Source organism: Triticum aestivum, chromosome 3A (assembly GCF_018294505.1).
Source record: "Triticum aestivum cultivar Chinese Spring chromosome 3A, IWGSC CS RefSeq v2.1, whole genome shotgun sequence".
In the NCBI taxonomy this organism is placed as follows: domain Eukaryota; kingdom Viridiplantae; phylum Streptophyta; class Magnoliopsida; order Poales; family Poaceae; genus Triticum; species Triticum aestivum.
In genome coordinates, this window is record NC_057800.1 from 623,482,341 (window position 1) to 623,499,767 (window position 17,427).

General features: G+C 48.3%; 4 protein-coding genes and 1 non-coding gene across 5 annotated transcripts; all 5 read left to right on the plus strand.

Moving 5' to 3' along the window:
- The first annotated feature begins 1,851 nt into the window (after window positions 1-1,851).
- LOC123062677 (60S ribosomal protein L10a) lies at window positions 1,852-5,049 on the plus strand. The gene is made up of 6 exons (XM_044486313.1): window positions 1,852-1,962; window positions 2,069-2,098; window positions 2,951-3,170; window positions 3,502-3,667; window positions 4,529-4,734; window positions 4,847-5,049. Exons 2-6 carry the CDS (start codon window positions 2,094-2,096, stop codon window positions 4,898-4,900), a joined length of 651 nt encoding a protein of 216 aa, XP_044342248.1. The 5' UTR covers window positions 1,852-1,962; window positions 2,069-2,093; the 3' UTR covers window positions 4,901-5,049.
- On the plus strand, window positions 4,048-4,143 carry LOC123063923 (small nucleolar RNA snoR26). The gene has a single exon (XR_006430621.1). It is a non-coding gene; the product is annotated as a small nucleolar RNA snoR26 (small nucleolar RNA).
- A 216-nt stretch (window positions 5,050-5,265) lies between the features above and the next one.
- LOC123062676 (acidic endochitinase) lies at window positions 5,266-6,601 on the plus strand. Its single transcript, XM_044486312.1, has one exon. It carries the CDS (start codon window positions 5,491-5,493, stop codon window positions 6,370-6,372), a length of 882 nt encoding a protein of 293 aa, XP_044342247.1. The 5' UTR covers window positions 5,266-5,490; the 3' UTR covers window positions 6,373-6,601.
- Window positions 6,602-11,863: 5,262 nt separating this feature from the next.
- Window positions 11,864-12,757, plus strand: LOC123058807 (acidic endochitinase-like). Its single transcript, XM_044481482.1, has one exon. The coding sequence runs from the start codon at window positions 11,864-11,866 to the stop codon at window positions 12,755-12,757; it is 894 nt and encodes a 297-aa protein (XP_044337417.1).
- A 2,511-nt stretch (window positions 12,758-15,268) lies between these two features.
- Window positions 15,269-16,162, plus strand: LOC123058808 (acidic endochitinase SE2-like). The gene has a single exon (XM_044481483.1). The coding sequence runs from the start codon at window positions 15,269-15,271 to the stop codon at window positions 16,160-16,162; it is 894 nt and encodes a 297-aa protein (XP_044337418.1).
- Window positions 16,163-17,427: the final 1,265 nt, after the last annotated feature.

Genomic DNA, 17,427 nt, shown 5'->3' on the forward strand with positions numbered 1-17,427 from the left:
TGTTCTAGGGTGCCCCCCTGCCCCATATATAAAGGAGGGAGGGGGAGGCCGGCCGGCCCTAGGGGCGCACCCAAGGATAAGGAGTCCTACTAGGATTACCAATCCTAGTAGGATTCCTCCATAAGGAAGAGAGGGGGAAGGAAGGAGAGGGAGAGGGAGTAGGAAAGGGGGGCGCCGCCCTCCCTTCCCTTGTCCAATTCGGACTGCAGGGGGGGCTGCCCTGGCTGCCCTCCTCTCTCTCCAACAAGGCCTATGGTGGCCCATTAGTTCCCCCCGGGGGGGTCCGGTAACCCCTCCCGCACTCCGTTTTTACCCGAAACTATCTGAAACACTTCCAGTGCCCGAATAACATGGTCCAATATATCAATCTTTATGTCTCGACCATTTCAAGACTCCTCGTCATGTTCGTGATCTCATCCGGGACTTCGAACAACCTTCGGTCATCAAATCACATAAACTCATAATAAAAATCGTCGTCGAACGTTAAGTGTGCGGACCCTACGGGTTCGAGAACTATGTAGACATGATTGAGACACATCTCCGGTCAATAACCAATAACGGAACCTGGATGCTCATATTGGCTCCTACATATTCTACGAAGATCTTTATCGGTCAAACCGTATAACAACACACGTTGTTTCCTTTGTCATCGATATGTTACTTACCCGGGATTCGATCGTCGGTATCATCATACCTAGTTCAATCTCGTTACCGACAAGTCTCTTTACTCGCCCCGTAATGCATCGTTCCGTAACTAACTCATTAGTCACATTGCTTGCAAGGCTTATAGTGATGAGCATTACTGAGAGGGCCCAGAGATACCTCTCCGACATTCGGAGTGACAAATCTTAATCTCGATCTATGCCAAGTCAAGAAACACCATTGGAGACACCTGTAGAGTATCTTTATAATTACCTAGTTACGTTGTGACGTTTGATAGCACACTAAGTGTTCCTCCGATATTCGGGAGTTGCATAATCTCATAGTCATAGGAACATGTATAAGTCATGAAGAAAGCAATAGCAATAAACTAAACAATCATAGTGCTAAGCCAACAGATGAGTCTTGTCCATCACATCATTCTCTAATGATGTGATCTCGTTCATCAAATGACAACACATGTCTATGGCTAGAAAACTTAACCATCTTTGATTAACGAGCTAGTCAAGTAGCGGCACATTAGGGACACTCTGTTTGTCTTATGTATTCACACATGTACTAAGTATTAATACAATTCTAGCATGAATAATAAACATTCATCATGATATAAGAAAATATAAATAACAACTTTATTATTGCCTCTAGGGCATATTTCCTTTAGGATCGCCGACACCTCCGCGATAGCGCGACAAGGCAAGTTACGGCGACGACGACGACGACGACAACAAACATCTAGCACCGGAGGCAGGAGAGTGGGGCACTGGAGAGAGAAACATGACATTCACGATTTACTTCTGGGAAGGGGACAACTGGCTGATGGCTTTGAGATTCGTTTGACTACGTGTCAACTGATGGAGAGGGTCCAACCATTGGGAGCATGCGACCCGAGTCGCATAAGATTTTTTCCCATGCAAACTACTCGTACTCTTCACAAAAATTTAACCAAATCAATTGAACCAGCCACCTTTTGTATGAGAGCTTAATTTTTTTAAAGAAGGAGAATATATTGAACCAGCCACCTTTATTTTTTGAGGCAAATTGAACCAGCCACCTAGAGAAAAACTAAAAAAAACCCACAAAAAAGACACTTTTTTTGAGAAAAAAAAACGACACGAAAGAAGGGAAAAGAAAACTTCCGGCCCACCAACAATCTATGGGCCGAAGTCAAGTTCAAGCCCACAGCCCGGCCCACCAAGGTAAACGAGCGTTTTAGGGTTTAGGCTTCCCGGCATAGATATAAAACCAGGCTCTAGGGTTTCCACTCCGCCGCGCCGCCCCCTTCTCCCACCCTGCCTCGTCGCGGTAAGCCACCTCCGCCTCTCCCTTTCTCCTCTCTTGGTGCTTCCATTTAACTCGTCTGTTCCTTCCGTCTGACCCGCCATTCTTCTCCCTCTCTGTCGCTGCGCAGGAACAGTGCTCCCACCGCCGGCGCCATGAGGTACGGACACGCTTCTCCTTTGGCCCCGACAGTAGTTTTGGTTTGCTTTGGGGTGCGGGATCCGTGAGATGTTTACAGTCTGTTAACTATGTGATCCAGCATTGGTCGCTAGTCAGTTTGTTTGCTGCTGTGGCGACTGGTCTGTTCCGTGGTGCTTAGGATTTACCGAGCGGTTGTTAGCGGCGAGCAAATTTATCTTTCGTACCGTGTTACATGCCTCGCATCCTTGGTGTGGTTGCTTTTTAATCAGAAAGCATGCTTGTTTTCCCTTTTGTTTGTTGGAGCAAGCACTGATGCGTCCTGTAGATCTACATTAGATGCTATATACTGTATCATCTATCTTGTCAGTTGCTAGATACATTTCCGAAAGAGTTCATAGAATCAGACCCATGAATTTGTTGCATGCCACGCTGTCCCTAGAAAGCTGTAGCGGCATTAGATGCTAAATATATTTGTTCAGCGGCAGCTAGCTTGCTCTGGGATGGGAGCATTCCTGCAAAATTTCCATAAGTGAAGGAATAAGTCTGTATCGAATCTAGTCTTTCTGTTTGTAGGCGCCCCTTTGTGTCTGCTGCACAATGCTGTGATTTATATGTTTAATTGCTGTGAACATCAGTTTTTGTTGAACCTGTTCTGTGAATTAGCAACATGCTTTATATTTAGCTGAACTTTTTACAACCTTAGTTACTGATGCTGCTGCATGAAGTCCTCACAAGCTTATTAGAGCTGTATGTGTTTCTTGCAAACGTAGGTCATGTTTTATTGGCACCTTGCCAGTTATAGAAGCATAGAACTTAACCTCCACTGTCGTGCCGTACCATTCAACTAACTGCTGATTCCTCCATATTTCAGTAAGTTGCAGAGCGACGCCCTGAGGGAGGCAATCACAAACATTATCAATGACTGCCGTGAGAAGAACCGCAAGTTCGTTGAAACCATTGAGCTGCAGATTGGTCTGAAGAACTATGACCCGCAAAAGGACAAGCGTTTCAGTGGTTCTGTCAAGCTTCCTCACATCCCTCGCCCAAAGATGAGGGTTTGCATGCTTGGTGATGCCCAGCACGTTGAAGAGGTACCATATGCTTCTATCAATTTTTATTTCACCTGTGCTGAAAACATAATTAAGTTTATTGTTCTTCAATATGGTTTTCACTTGTGTTTAGTGAAATGAGTTGTTTACCTTGATCATTCAAAACCCAGTATAAGTCCAGTGATTTTCTACCTTCAGTCAGAACTTTTCATACATGCAAAGTATTTTTCTTGAGCCATAAGTTCATTTTTATAATGTTTCACTAGCAACACTTAGTTTTATCATTTGTTTTAGATTGTATGCTATTCAGCAATTCTTTGCTTTACGTTTCCTGATATTTCTGTTGTACTCTTGTTATCAATGCTGGATGCAGGCAGGGAAAATGGGCCTAGACTGCATGGATGTGGAATCCCTTAAGAAGATGAACAAAAACAAGAAGCTGGTCAAGAAGCTTGCAAAGAAGTATCATGCTTTCCTTGCATCTGAGGCTATTATTAAGCAGATTCCCCGACTTCTTGGACCTGGTCTTAACAAGGCAGGCAAGTATTTCTTGTTCCATGTTTTGCATTAGAAGACTGTTTGCTGGTGTGATCAGTTCATGTTTGATTAACTTTGACTATTGGCAGTTATTTTTATTGCCAAATAAACATCTCATTGCTTTTGCATGGATATTGCATTTAGTCATAGGTTATTAAAAGTGGGCCATGCTATGAAATACAGTAAATCATACTCCCTCTGTCCCAAAATAAGTGACTCAACTTTGTACTAAAGGTACTACAAAGTGGAGTCACTTATTTTGGGATGGAGGGAGTAGCATCTTTGCTGTCTGCTTGTGTTGTTTAACCTTAGTAGCTCACTGGCACACTATAGCATCGCTATCTCTTGCTGGCATAACGTCTCTGTCTTTATTTTATTTTTGAGAGCATCTGTGATCTGCTTCCTCTATATTCATCCTTGCACTTTGAGGTATGCTTACCTATGAAGAAAGCATTGGGGAAAATATTCTGAGATGCTCCTTTTTGTTTCATATATTACTGCAAATCCTTGTTCCCTAAATGTAAATTCCACAAGTATATAAAACTGTGCCTTTATAATATTTCAGTTTTTCTTAGGTAAGAAATATGGGAACTGGGTTTGTGGCAAGGCCTAGGGTTTACTGGTCTTTAGTAGTCCATTGATGAATGCTGAAATCTATGTTAAAATCATACCTTCTAGTGGATTTTTATTGAAATTTAGGAGACATACACTTTGGCATGTCAATGTATTTTGTTTAGATTATGTACTTCGTAGTGTATGACGCAATTAGGCATACGTTGCTATCTTCTGGACTATAGTTAGTAACTGAAGTGTTGTTTTCTACCTTGTTACTACTCTTGTTCTTACGTGATAATCAACTGCAGGAAAGTTTCCAACTTTGGTGTCTCACCAGGAATCCCTTGAGTCCAAGGTTAATGAGACCAAGGCCACAGTCAAGTTCCAGTTGAAAAAGGTGCTTTGCATGGGTGTTGCCGTTGGCCACCTGGGTATGGAGGAGAAGCAGATCTTCCAGAACGTGCAGATGAGCGTCAACTTCCTCGTCTCTCTGTTGAAGAAGAACTGGCAAAACGTATGTTATGTGCCCCCTGCCATACCTGCACACTATTTTCATCAACATTTGGCTATTGATTGATGGTTATATGTTAAAAATAGATTACTGATTGATCTGTAATTTCTTGCAGGTGAGATGCTTGTACCTGAAGAGCACGATGGGGAAGGTGTACCGGTTGTTCTAGGCTCTAGTCTTCTAGGATTTCCAGGAGATTGACAACTTGGGAACTTTTGTTGCTTTCTCAATTATCAAATTTTCGTGCGCTGAGGAGTGACAATTATTGTCTTGTACTGAGATGCTTTGTTCTATTGTCTGGAACTTGATGACATTTTATCCGTTGTCCCTGTGCCTTACTACTGCTCTGCCTGCTGTCATCAGCTTAACACTAGATTCAGCATTACTCCTTCGGTATTTACGACCGTCAGAATCTTATTTTACCGAGTGTGTCGGACGGTGGAATCTCGGTGTATCCGTGCTGCCCCGCTGACATCCTTGGAGCATCCCAGTAATCTCTTTGGAGTCTGCACGGACGAGTTTTGTCTTCAGATCACACCCAATTCTTTTATGCTTTCACACCCAATTCTTTTATGCTTTCACACCCAATTCTCTGGAACGTATCGACGTTGCCCATCTGGTTCCTGATCATGCGTGTACGAATTTTATATTCTCTGGCATAAGTTTGGTTTCTGTTTCCCCAAACCGCTATAAAAACAACAGCCACCCCGACTCAAAAAACACAACGTATTCCATTGTCACTAGCTACTGATCCCAGCCATGGCAAGCCGAGCTCTCGCCCCCTTCCAGCTCGCTGCCATCCTCCTGGTCGCGCTCTTCGCCACGTGCCATGCCGGCAGCATCGCTGTGTACTGGGGCCAGAACGACGGCGAGGTGTCGCTGGCTAAGACATGCGCGTCAGGTAACTACAAGTTCGTCGTCGTTGCTTTCCTCCCAAAGTTTGGCAAGGGCCAGAAGCCGGAGCTGAACCTCGCCGGCCACTGTGACCCTTCATCTGGCGGCTGCAAAATCCTGAGCAAGGACATCCACTCGTGCCAGTGCCGCGGCGTCAAGGTCCTCCTCTCCCTCGGGGGCGCGGACGGCAGCTACGGCCTCTCGTCCCGCGGCGATGCACGGCAGGTTGCCATGTATCTCTGGAACACCTTCCTGGGCGGCACGAGGTCGTCGTCTCGCCCCCTCGGGGACGCTGTGCTCGACGGCATCGACTTCGACATCGAGAAAGGCGGCTCCAAGTTCTGGGGTGACCTTGCCAGGGACCTCAAGAACTTGGACAAGGGCGTGCTGCTGAGCGCGGCGCCACAGTGCCCTTTCCCTGACCAGTGGGACGATGGCGCGATCAGGACAGGGCTGTTCGACTTCGTGTGGGTGCAGTTCTACAACAACCCGGAGAGCCAGATCAGCGCAGGCCCTGGAGCATTCTTGGCCGCGTGGAAGAGGTGGGAGTCATTGCCGATAGGGAAGCTCTTCCTGGGGCTGCCGGCTTCCAAGGACGCGGCGGGCACCGGGTTCGTGCCCGCCGGCAAGCTCAAGTCGGTACTGCCGCTCATCAAGGGCACGCCCAAGTACGGCGGCGTCATGCTGTGGGCTAAGTTCTATGACGATCACACTGGATATAGCTCCGCCATCAAGGGCCACGTGTGATTCTCCCTGGTATTTCTTCGCTTGATTGGCGCTGTCGTGTGTGCCGCTCCTGTACGATAGTATCAGGTGTTAATTGCTTGAAATAACATCATATTGGTAGCGACTATGTCCCAATATGTAAGGATCACGGTGTAGTTTCTTTGAAGCCGCCTTGTCCTAATCACTTCAAATTTGGAACTCTACATATTACATTATGCACTACATCGTTAGTATATCTATATAAAATGAAAGTATAACTATTGGTCAATGAACTATAGCTCGAGTTCAGCATCAATGCTAAATTTGAATACCACTACTTGACAGTATGCTATCCATATGCCAGAGCCATGAGTTGGTCACAAGATTTTATGGGTTTCACCTCTAGCCTATCTTAACTTGTTTGGGACTAAAGACTTTGTTGTTATTGTTGTTGCTGTTGTTGACAGTATAACATCTCAATATTTTAGGCAGGACAACTTTGGGCCTCTCCTACCTAGAAGCAGTTTGATGGGTGACGTGGCAGTGGTTTCACATAGGTGGCACAAACTAAACATTTTCTCAATACATCACAACAATGGTTAAATAAGGAAAACTGAATAAAGGAATAAAAATAATAATGACATTTTAGAATTGGAAAGATAGTCTGTAAATAAAAAAATAAGCAGAGCGAGGAAACAAGTTTAGGAGCATTCACGAAACCTTAGGAATTATTTGTGATCACTCTCTATTTTCTCTGGGTTTTCCGTTATACTTATGACTTCTTTTCTTTTTAAAATTTCCTTGTTGTATACCACATATGGTGTTCCTATTTTTTTTCATTCGTATTATAATTTTACTTATATTTTCTACTCCCTCCATATCATAATAAGTGATATTTTGGGTTTGACTACTAACTTTGAATGTAACATATGTATAAACAGCATAAAAATATAAGATTTTAGAAATATTTTTGAGACAAAAATCTATACTATTGTATTTGCAACTTGGAAAATTTAAAATGATATTCATGGACAAAGTATATTTTTTTTTGCGTGAAGGCATTGCCCAAAATGGTACTTATCTGTAATATGGAAGGAGTATTTTTTTTAATTTCATTCAAAAATATTGTTGACTTTACTACTACGTTTACGAAATCACTTCAATATCATCCATAAGAGGGCCCAAAGCTTTCCGGTTTAAAAGGTGGAGATGTCATGTATTTTGGCATTCAAGTTGCGGAACATGTGTTTATGGATCATAACCAATGAACCAAAACGAAATGCACGTTTCCATCAAATCGACTAGGTGAAAGGCATTTTCCGCTCATGGATTGAGATGGATTGCATTAAGGAATGATTGAGATGAATTGCATTAAGGGCAATGGCCCGAGGAAGCGGTGAACTCCGGCCGACACCGCCTCCACATTTTATCTAGTTATATTTTCTTTTGTATTATAGTTCGGATGAACTATGTCTTTTGGGTTAGATGCAGTATGTCCTATTATCCAAAAATGGTTCCCTCCACTTTGTATTACGAAGCAACCAACACCAATCACATAGCAATTGCTCGGGCGAGTAGCACAACAAGCCCAAAAAAATAGAGAAAGAATAAAGAAGAAGGAACAAATGCCAACAATGGTACCTCGACAAATCACGGATGACCCGCCACCACTGTGCCCTCCAGAATCGACCCACCACAAACCAAGGATCCGATCCGCCGCGTATCAAGCAGCACCTCCAAGAAAGGATGCGAAACCGACGATGCTGCTGCTCGGACATGTCCTAGGGTTTCCCCCGACACGCGGAAGGGGGTGGGGCATGGATACCTCCGACACCCTCCAGGAAGGAATGCGGCACCCGTAGGTGTCCCCGCATCGGAGCTGGAAGAACCGGCAAGGATTTCTCCCGCACTCCAAACCCCGCTGCCCAACCGGGCCTGAGCCAATCCAACCACCTCGCCACCCACCAGCATGCGCCACCGCGGTCTTGACGCCACCCACGCCGCCTCACCGAGATCATCATCACGAGGCCAAGAGGACGAAGAGAGACGCACCAGGCGATGGGAGCAGCAGCACCAGAGCCGCGCGGGAGGGAACTACCTCCACCGCCGTCGCGCGGGAGGCCCGTGCCTCCGGCACCATCATGGTCGCCGTCTGGACGTGGCAGCAGGGCATACCAGGCCACCCCTAGCCCGGCCAGGCCCAAATCAGGCCCGCAAAGCCCCACTGCAGCAGGGTGGCACTAGCATCCACCCCGCCCATCGCCGCTCCCTGCCTCCCGGGAGCCACCCCGATGACCCTCCCCGCTGCCGGCCCGCCCAGACCCAGATGGGGCCCGAAGGACTCAACAGATCTGGGCCGAGCGGCCATCGCTAGGTCGCGCCGCCGCCCCACCCCACCGCCCAGCAGATCGCCTGCGACCATGACAGAGAACCCCCCTCCCCGCCACACTGGACCGCTGCTGCCTAGGAGTACTCCGCGACGCCGCCCCACCCCGCGTCGGCGCGACCCGAGAGGGGAGTGGCCAGCTGCCGCCGCCACCAGCACCGCCCGGCCCATGCCCGGCGCCGGACGCGAGCGACGGCGGCAGGGAGGGAGGGAAGGGGGAGGGCTCGGGGAGGAGGCGCCGGGGGCGCGGCCGGTCGCCCGCGGGGGCGACACGATCGCAAGAGTCTAACCTTGCTTGTGTTCCCTATAATATACAAGGAAAAACCCATAGTATGTCCTATTAACTATGTGGAGAAATTTATCGTTCGATGTTGATCTACATTAATTTTGTTTACGTCGCTGCATGCATTGCATGATTTGGCGCGGGCAATGGCTACTACAGTTGTGGATATCGAAAAATGGACACTGCCCGGTCACTGCCAGCGGGCATGTCCGAACACGACCGCGGGTGTTTGGGAGACTATTTTTGCGAGTTATGGTTGTAGATGCTCTAAGACCAAAAAGTCACTTTGGAGGACGGGTGCATTGGAGCCCTGTATTTCAAATAGTGTCAAAATGCTATTTTAAAGTTTCAAAAAATCATTAAATAAATCAACATGTTTTTATGGATGTATATTACATATGTGCAAATTTTAACGCTGAAATAAGTAACCATGTGAGTCATACAAAAAAGACAAAATCATGATTTTGGAAAGATGAATAGTGCATGTATTATTGACTATTTGGAAATCATCATTTTGTCATTTTTGTACAGCTCACATGTTTACTTATTTCATCACCAAACTTTTACACATATGTAATATACATCCATATGATCACGTAGAGTTATTTCAGAATTTTTTGCAAATTTAAATGTGATTTTTAAAGTATTTAAAATAAGGTCCTCCAATACACCCGGGTTTTAAAAATCCACTCTCAAGCATATTATGCTCTGCCTGGTACTCCTGGTGTAGAAAACAGAGGAGAGCGCTCAATTTTTATTCCACGTCTTGTTGATGTTTTGGTCCACCAGGGTAGGGCGTTTGTGCTTTGAACGCACTCTTTTTTTTTGAAACGAGGCAAAAGATTTGCCATTTTTATTGATTAAGAAGAAGAAAATTACCTGGTTAATTGGCGGAAAACCGAGCTAAAAACGATACAACTCAACCTACATGATATGGGCACCACCGGCCAACCTGATCACCGACATGGGACACAAAGCTGCAAAGAAGAAAGGCATTCGCCGAGAAGTCGCAAGCGTCATCGTCATCACCGGCTGCCTCGAACGGGCGACTCCGACTTCACCATAGAGCTCCAACCAAGCCGACCCGCAAACAGCTGCATAAAAGCCACGACGGCACATACCACCAGAAGGCCATACGCGCAAGCAACCGACATCTTCGACTTTGACAACGAGCCTCACCAAGGAAATATGCAGGACTTGCGCCGACCGTGCCCACAGAAGAGCACCTCGGACACGTCGGGAAGAACCGGCTACCGAAGTCCACGCCGCGACCCGAGCTCCTCTCGACGACATCATCATTGCCAAACAGAAACCAGCGCCCCGCCTCAGCAAACCATGCGGTGAAGATGCCGCCATCCACGGCGAAGATGCCGCAATCCACCAGTCTTTCGGTCATAGCCTGCTCCGAGACGATGCCCCCAAGAAGGAGAAAGACGCGAATACGCCTCCATCGCCCGACCCAACGGATCTGAGGTTTCCCTCCGAAGCTAAAGCCGTGGGGAGGAGGAGCACACCTCCACGGCGACGCTTTCAAGAAAGATCACGGCACCCGCGGGTGCCGCCGTTGCCGGCTCCGAAGAAGGTCGGAGCAAAGATTTCTCCCGGAGATGCGCCAACCACCTTCCACCACCGACCGCCGCCCACCGGCCACCACCTGCTGAGGCCGACCTCATTCTGGCCACGGGATCCCACGATCCACCATGACCAGACACGCACCACCCCCTGGCCGAAGCCGCCGTCCACCACCGCAGCACCACCGCAGCAACCAACGCCGCATCGCCAGGAGCAGCACCCAGATCAGAGCCGCTCGAGTGAAGCAGCTGAGCAGGAGCAGGCCGTCCACCCGCAGCACACCTCGCGCCCCGGAGAAACCAACCAGTCGCCGCGCCCGTTCAGTCAGTCGCTGCGCCCGACGTGCGCCGGCCGCCGCCGCGCCCGGCAGTCGATCCGCGCCCCACGCACACATCCAGAGCCTCCGCGCGCACGTACGCCGTCCACACCCATCGTCCACTCCCAGGCCACGCCGGGAGCTCGGTCCGAGGCCGCCGCCTCGGAGCCCCATCCACCACACCGAGCCACCAGCACAACCGCCAGCACCACCACGGTGCTCAGCAGCCGCCGAGGACCGGCGCCACCACGCCTGCCGGCAGCCGTGGCCGAGACCCTGCCGGCCAGAACCAGATCCAGATCGGACTGGACCGGAACAGGGCAGGGACCCCGGGCCGCCGCTACCGCAGGTCACACCACCGGACGAAGCACGCCCCACCACCGCAGCCAACGCGCCGAGCCGCCGCCGGAGGTTCACCGCACCAAGCCGCCAAGAGCCCCGTCGGTGGAGCTCCACGCCGCCGCTAGAGGGGAGGGGGCCGCGCCCGGGAGAGACCCCGCCGCCACCGGCAGTGCACGGGCTTCGCCCGGCAGCGGCCCATGGCGGCGACGAGGGGAAGGGGAGGGAGGGGGGTGGCTGGCGGCGGGGTCTGGGGTTCCCCCCGTGCCGCCTCGGAGAGGGACGCGGGGGTCGAAAAACTTTCTGTGTAATTTTGTAACGCACTCTCTTTTACTAATAGTTTATCAACCATTGATCAGCCCGAGTAAATTACGCAAAGAGATTACCAACCGCAAACGGAACACAAAACATTGCCGATAAATCGGTAAATTTAGACGCAGGAGCGGACAAGCAACGGCAGGAAAGTCACTAAAAAAGCCTCCATGACGCTAATCAAGACACTATAAAAATCAAAACATACCCGACGTCCATCACAACTCAAAATACACAGCGCACCTCGTCACCAGTCTCTAGTCTCTACTCTCTACTCCTTCCTGTACCAGGTAGCTAGCCAGGTACGCTCCGCTTGACCCCAGCCATGGCAAGCCGAGCTCTCACCACCTTCCAGCTCACGGCCACCCTCCTCGTGGCGCTACTGGCAACGTGCCATGCCGGCGGCATCGCCGTGTACTGGGGCCAGAACGACGGCGAGGCATCACTGGCCGAGACGTGCGCGTCTGGAAACTACGAGTTTGTCATCCTGGCTTTCCTCCCAAAGTTTGGCAAGGGCCAGACGCCACAACTAGACCTCGGCAGCCACTGCGACGCCTCGTCGGGCGGCTGCAAAAGCCAGAGCAAAGAAATCCAGTCATGCCAGCGCGGCGGTGTCAAGGTCCTCCTCTCCATCGGCGGCGGAGACGGCAGCTACGGTCTCTCATCACCCGGTGATGCACGACAAGTTGCCATGTACCTCTGGAACAACTACCTGGGCGGCACGTCATCATTCCGCCCTCTCGGCGACGCCATACTCGACGGCATCGACTTCGACATCGAGCTCGGCGGTGCCAAATTCTGGAATGATCTCGCCACGGACCTGAAGAACTTAGAAAAGAACGGTGGCAAGACCGTGTTGCTAAGCGCCGCACCGCAGTGCCCCTTCCCGGATGAATGGGACGGCAACGCGATCAACACGGGGCTGTTCGACTTCGTTTGGGTGCAGTTCTACAACAATCCAGAGTGCCAGTTTAGTGCGGGGCGTGGAGCGTTCATGGACGCGTGGAAAAGATGGGAGTCGGTGCCGGCAGGAAAGATCTTCCTAGGACTGCCAGCCTCCAAGGACGCTGCAGGCACCGGGTTCGTGCCCGCCGGGGAGCTCACTTCACGCGTGCTTCCGCTCATCAAGGGCTCACCCAAGTACGGCGGCGTCATGCTGTGGTCAAAGTTCTATGATGATCGCACTGGATATAGCTCCGCCATCAAGAGCTATGTGTGATTCGCCTGGGTGTGCTAGTATTTGTGTGCCCCACTGTCCCTTGTCCTGTATCATAGTATCATGCGTTTATTGTTTGAGATGTCATCATATTGGTAGCTAGTATACTGGTGTACATGAGAAGATATGCATCCATTATTGTAAATATTTATTAAGAATTTTAATATACTTTCTTTAATTAAGATAAGTCCCATATACATCATGTACTACACTGTCGATGTTTCTGCAGAGAAGTACAATTTTTAGTCAATCAGCTAAAGCTTGGGTTCAACATTTGAATACCATTATCCTACAAAATGACTCTCGAGTGGTCATATTTTTCTATTCAACTTGAAGAACTTGTTATTTTTTGGAACATTATCGATGGACCAAAAACATAACATTCTCAGTTTTTTTGTTGGTTACCTTGAGTGCCTCACCTGGAATTAATTGGGCATGGCAAAATGGTGAACTATTGCTAGTGGTCAGGTAGTTAGACCAACATATAATGGTTGCTTGTCTACCCACTACTAAGATCTTGAGAGATAGCTACATCCTCCCATGGTGGCTTAGTTACAGCTTTCCATGGCGGCTCGGTTACATGTATGTGTTGGTTCTAATGGCGAAATTCTGGCGCTGAACTGAAGTGGAAGCCGATGTTTGCCTGCTCAAACTTCCACAACTTTTCAATTTCTCCTTCACTGTATTTATTCGAGCAACAATGAAAAGAACGGGGTCAGGGCCCCTAGCTTTGCGCCATTACGACCGTGGAGCTCGTGCCATCCCACGAGTAGATTGGTAGGGCGCCAGACTTGCTCCTTGTGGTTTAACCTCGAGCTAATCTCACTAACAATTTAACTGATGAAACTGATGAAGGAGCAGGCACACAAGACAAATTGATAAGTTTGGCATTCCCAATCCACCAAGTGGTGATTTTGAGCAGCTATTTGACGAAATGAGCTATTCATTTACATAGTACGGGAAGCTGAAATAGACCTAGGAATTTAGCATGGGGATTGCCGTAATTCACATATATAATGTATATAAAAGGTAGCTATAATAAATAAGTTCAAAATTTGTAAAATGACACTACAAATAGTATAATTTCTTGTAAACAACATTAGAATTATGAGAAATAGTCTTAAAACAACATTAAAGTGCTAGATAATTAGTGTTAGTCATATACTGTAAACTATTTTGCATTTTTAGAGGGGGCGTCCATGGCTCATCTTCATTTATGAAAACATTCACGTGTATGCCACTTCCACAAGTTGCAATGTCCGTTAGCCCCTGTTCAAATAACAAAAGTACCTTCACAATTGAAAAGGGAAAACCTTGTGATGACAATGACAGGGATCTGTTCTACACCTCAACAACCGTCACAATAAGAAGGGGGGAGGATGCTTTTGGGATGCGGCATGGGAATGTGCAACGACTTGGCAACATGGCTCTACCAATCTCTAATAGGGAAAAATAGTGTCTTCATGATGCTCCTTAGTGAAATGCACGTGTCCGTCAAATTGACTAGATGGAAGGCATTTTCCACTCATGGATTGCATTAAAGAATGCTCGACACACATCGTCCATCAAAGAAGAATGGGAAAAATCATGATGTCATTGACCATGCTTTACTCTTGAGAAATTTGGAAGAAATTACCGTGAGTGTCTTCCGCAACATCCCTACGCTCCACACCTTGTTTTAGCATGTAATAAAATTGACACAACAAATCTGGTTTTCTCGGCCGCTAGATACTTGGGGTCATATTTGGAGGGAGAGTACACCTCTATTGTTTCATGTTGTAATATACTCTTTCTTATTAAATGAATGAAGGCTAATTTTTGCCCGCTTTTATTCTTCTTCTTCAAGAAAACTATGAGAACCGACCTCAAAAAAGGGAGGACTCGTTCCTACCTTGCTAGCATATACTCTCTCCGTTCTAAAATAGATGACTCAACTTTGTTAGTACAAAGTTGAGTCATCTATTTTGAAACTGAGGGAGTAGATCTCTAAGGCGAGCCTGGGTTGTTAGGGCTCCAATTTAACTAAAGAATTGCGTGTAATATGCCAAGTATAATTTTAACCATCGTTGAGGTAGCTTCGAGCCGCAAATTACCGTGTCACAATAAACTATTAGTACGAGTATAAGACTTTGCATATGTGCTCTGCCTGGTACTCTTCTGCAGTAGAAAACAGAGGAGAAGGCCCAGTTTTTATGGCACGTATTGTTGATATTTTGGTTGAACACGGCAGGGCGTTTGTGATCTTAACGCACTCTCTTCACTAATCGTTTATCAACTGCTGATCAGTCTGAGTAAATTAAGCAAGGAAAATACTAACTTCAAACGGAACGTGAAACATTGCCGGTAAATTTAGATGCAGGAGCGGACAAGCGACGGCAGGAACGTCACTAAAAATCGTTCATGATGCTCCCTCAAGACACTATAAAAATTCAGACATACCCAATATCCATCACAGCTAAAAACACAGAGCGCTACTATACCAGCTAGCCAGGTACGCTCCGCTTGATCCCAGCCATGGCAAGCCGAGCTCTCACTCTCCTCCAGCTCACTGCCACCCTCCTCGTGGCGCTACTCGCGACTTGCCATGCCGGCAGCATCGCCGTGTACTGGGGCCAGAACGACGGTGAGGCGTCGCTGGCTGAGACGTGCGCGTCTGGAAACTACGAGTTCGTCATCCTGGCTTTCCTCCCAAAGTTCGGTAAGGGCCAGACGCCACAGCTGGACCTTGGCAGCCATTGCGACGCCTCGTCGGGCGGCTGCAAAAGCCAGAGCACGGACATCCACTCTTGCCAGCGCGGCGGTGTCAAGGTCCTACTCTCCATCGGTGGTGGAGATGGCAGCTACGGCCTCTCATCACCTGGTGATGCACGACAAGTTGCCATGTACCTCTGGAACAACTATTTGGGCGGCACGTCATCATTCCGCCCTCTCGGCGAGGCGGTACTCGATGGCATTGACTTCGACATCGAGCTCGGTGGTGCCAAATTTTGGAATGATCTCGCCACAGACCTGAAGAAATTGGGAAAAAACGGAGGCAAGGCCGTGCTACTGAGCGCGGCACCGCAGTGCCCATTCCCGGACGAGTGGGACAGCAATGCGATCAACACGGGTCTGTTCGATTTCGTTTGGGTACAGTTCTACAACAACCCAGAGTGCCAGTTCAGTGCGGGGCGTGGAGCGTTCATGGACGCATGGAAAAGATGGGAGTCGGTGCCGGCAGGGAAGATCTTCCTAGGACTGCCGGCCTCCAAGGACGCCGCGGGCACCGGGTTCGTGCCTGCCGTTGAGCTCACATCACGCGTGCTTCCACTCATCAAGGGCTCGCCCAAGTACGGCGGCGTCATGCTTTGGTCAAAATTCTATGATGATCGCACTGGATACAGCTCCGCCATCAAGAGCCATGTGTGATTCTCCTTGGTGTGCTTGGCCTAGTATTTGTGTCCCTTGTCCTGTATCATAGTATCTTGTGTTAGTGGTTTGAGATGTCATCATATTGGTAGCTAGCATACCGGTGTACATGAGGAGATATGCATCCATTGTAAATATTTATGAAGAATTTATATTTATTTCTAAGCTAAGTCCCATAACTCCCCAGGAATTTCAGTTGCGCTTATATCCATCACCGTAGGACTTGGGTTTAAGCTTTCCCCAGCCCCTTTTCATCAATGGACTCCTGACGTCTACGAAGGAGTGTGGTTCATTCGACAAATTCCAACCTCTATATCTATCTCCGAGGTGTTTGGGTTTTGCAAAACTCCATAGACATGCAGAAGAGAAATGCTATCCAAGCAAATAGTGCCTTGATGCGCCGATAAGTATCAGTGATGCCAGAGCGGGCCCCAATACCACTGGCATGAAGTGATTGCAAGATGTTTTTTTAATTTAGAAGTTTGCACCAACCCATACTCTTCCTCTATATCGAATGACCCCATTATGCAATGAATATTTGCTATTCTTGTGAGTGCTCAGGACTGTCAATTCATATAGTGTCGTGGAATTGTCACGGCAGATGTCCTAGTGTGAGGACTTAGTCGTGAGGCCAATGCATCTATGTGGTAGCTTGAGAGGGGTTGAACGAGACGAGAGACGCGAGGCTTTTACCCAGGTTCGGCCCCTCACGGTGGAGGTAAAAGTCTACATCCCGCTTCATTGATATTGATGATGATAATCACGATTACAAGGGTGCTCTTTCTCGAGAGCTATTGACTTGTCTATCTAAACCTAACTTGTGAAACTTGTGGAACCTGTCACTCTTGGGGAGCCCTGCCCCTCCTTATATATGTTGAAGGGGCGGCTTACATGACTAGTCCTATTAGGATTAGGATTACTCTATTATAAGTGGAGTCCTAGTCTTGCTTTCTTTGTAAGGGAATATTCCTTATGCTTTCCTCTTAAACCGGCCCACCATCATACGAACCGACATACTGGGCCTTGGGCCTTGTTATTCGTCTGACCCGCCCGCCGGTTTACTAATGAGTCGCCAAGATCGGGTGGGTTACTTGTGAGTCACCAAGCTCCGGGCGGGTCACCAGTGAGTCGCCAAGATCCATCCGGGTCATACATCCAGCCGGGTTACACCGTGGGGGTATATCCCCGACATTAGCCCCCAGTTTAATTTGGATTTATCCACGTTAAACTGATCCTGCAAAATAAACACAAGAACAAATTTGACA

Bases quoted from the DNA above. Each gene is read 5' to 3' on its own strand.
- LOC123062677 (XM_044486313.1), top strand. The intron at 3,668-4,528 runs GCAAGTATTTCT...AATCAACTGCAG, and splicing joins ACCTGGTCTTAACAAGGCAG to GAAAGTTTCCAACTTTGGTG. The intron at 4,735-4,846 runs GTATGTTATGTG...AATTTCTTGCAG, and splicing joins TGAAGAAGAACTGGCAAAAC to GTGAGATGCTTGTACCTGAA.
- LOC123062676 (XM_044486312.1), top strand. From the start codon at position 5,491: ATGGCAAGCCGAGCTCTCGCCCCCTTCCAGCTCGCTGCCATCCTCCTG.
- LOC123058807 (XM_044481482.1), top strand. From the start codon at position 11,864: ATGGCAAGCCGAGCTCTCACCACCTTCCAGCTCACGGCCACCCTCCTC.
- LOC123058808 (XM_044481483.1), top strand. From the start codon at position 15,269: ATGGCAAGCCGAGCTCTCACTCTCCTCCAGCTCACTGCCACCCTCCTC.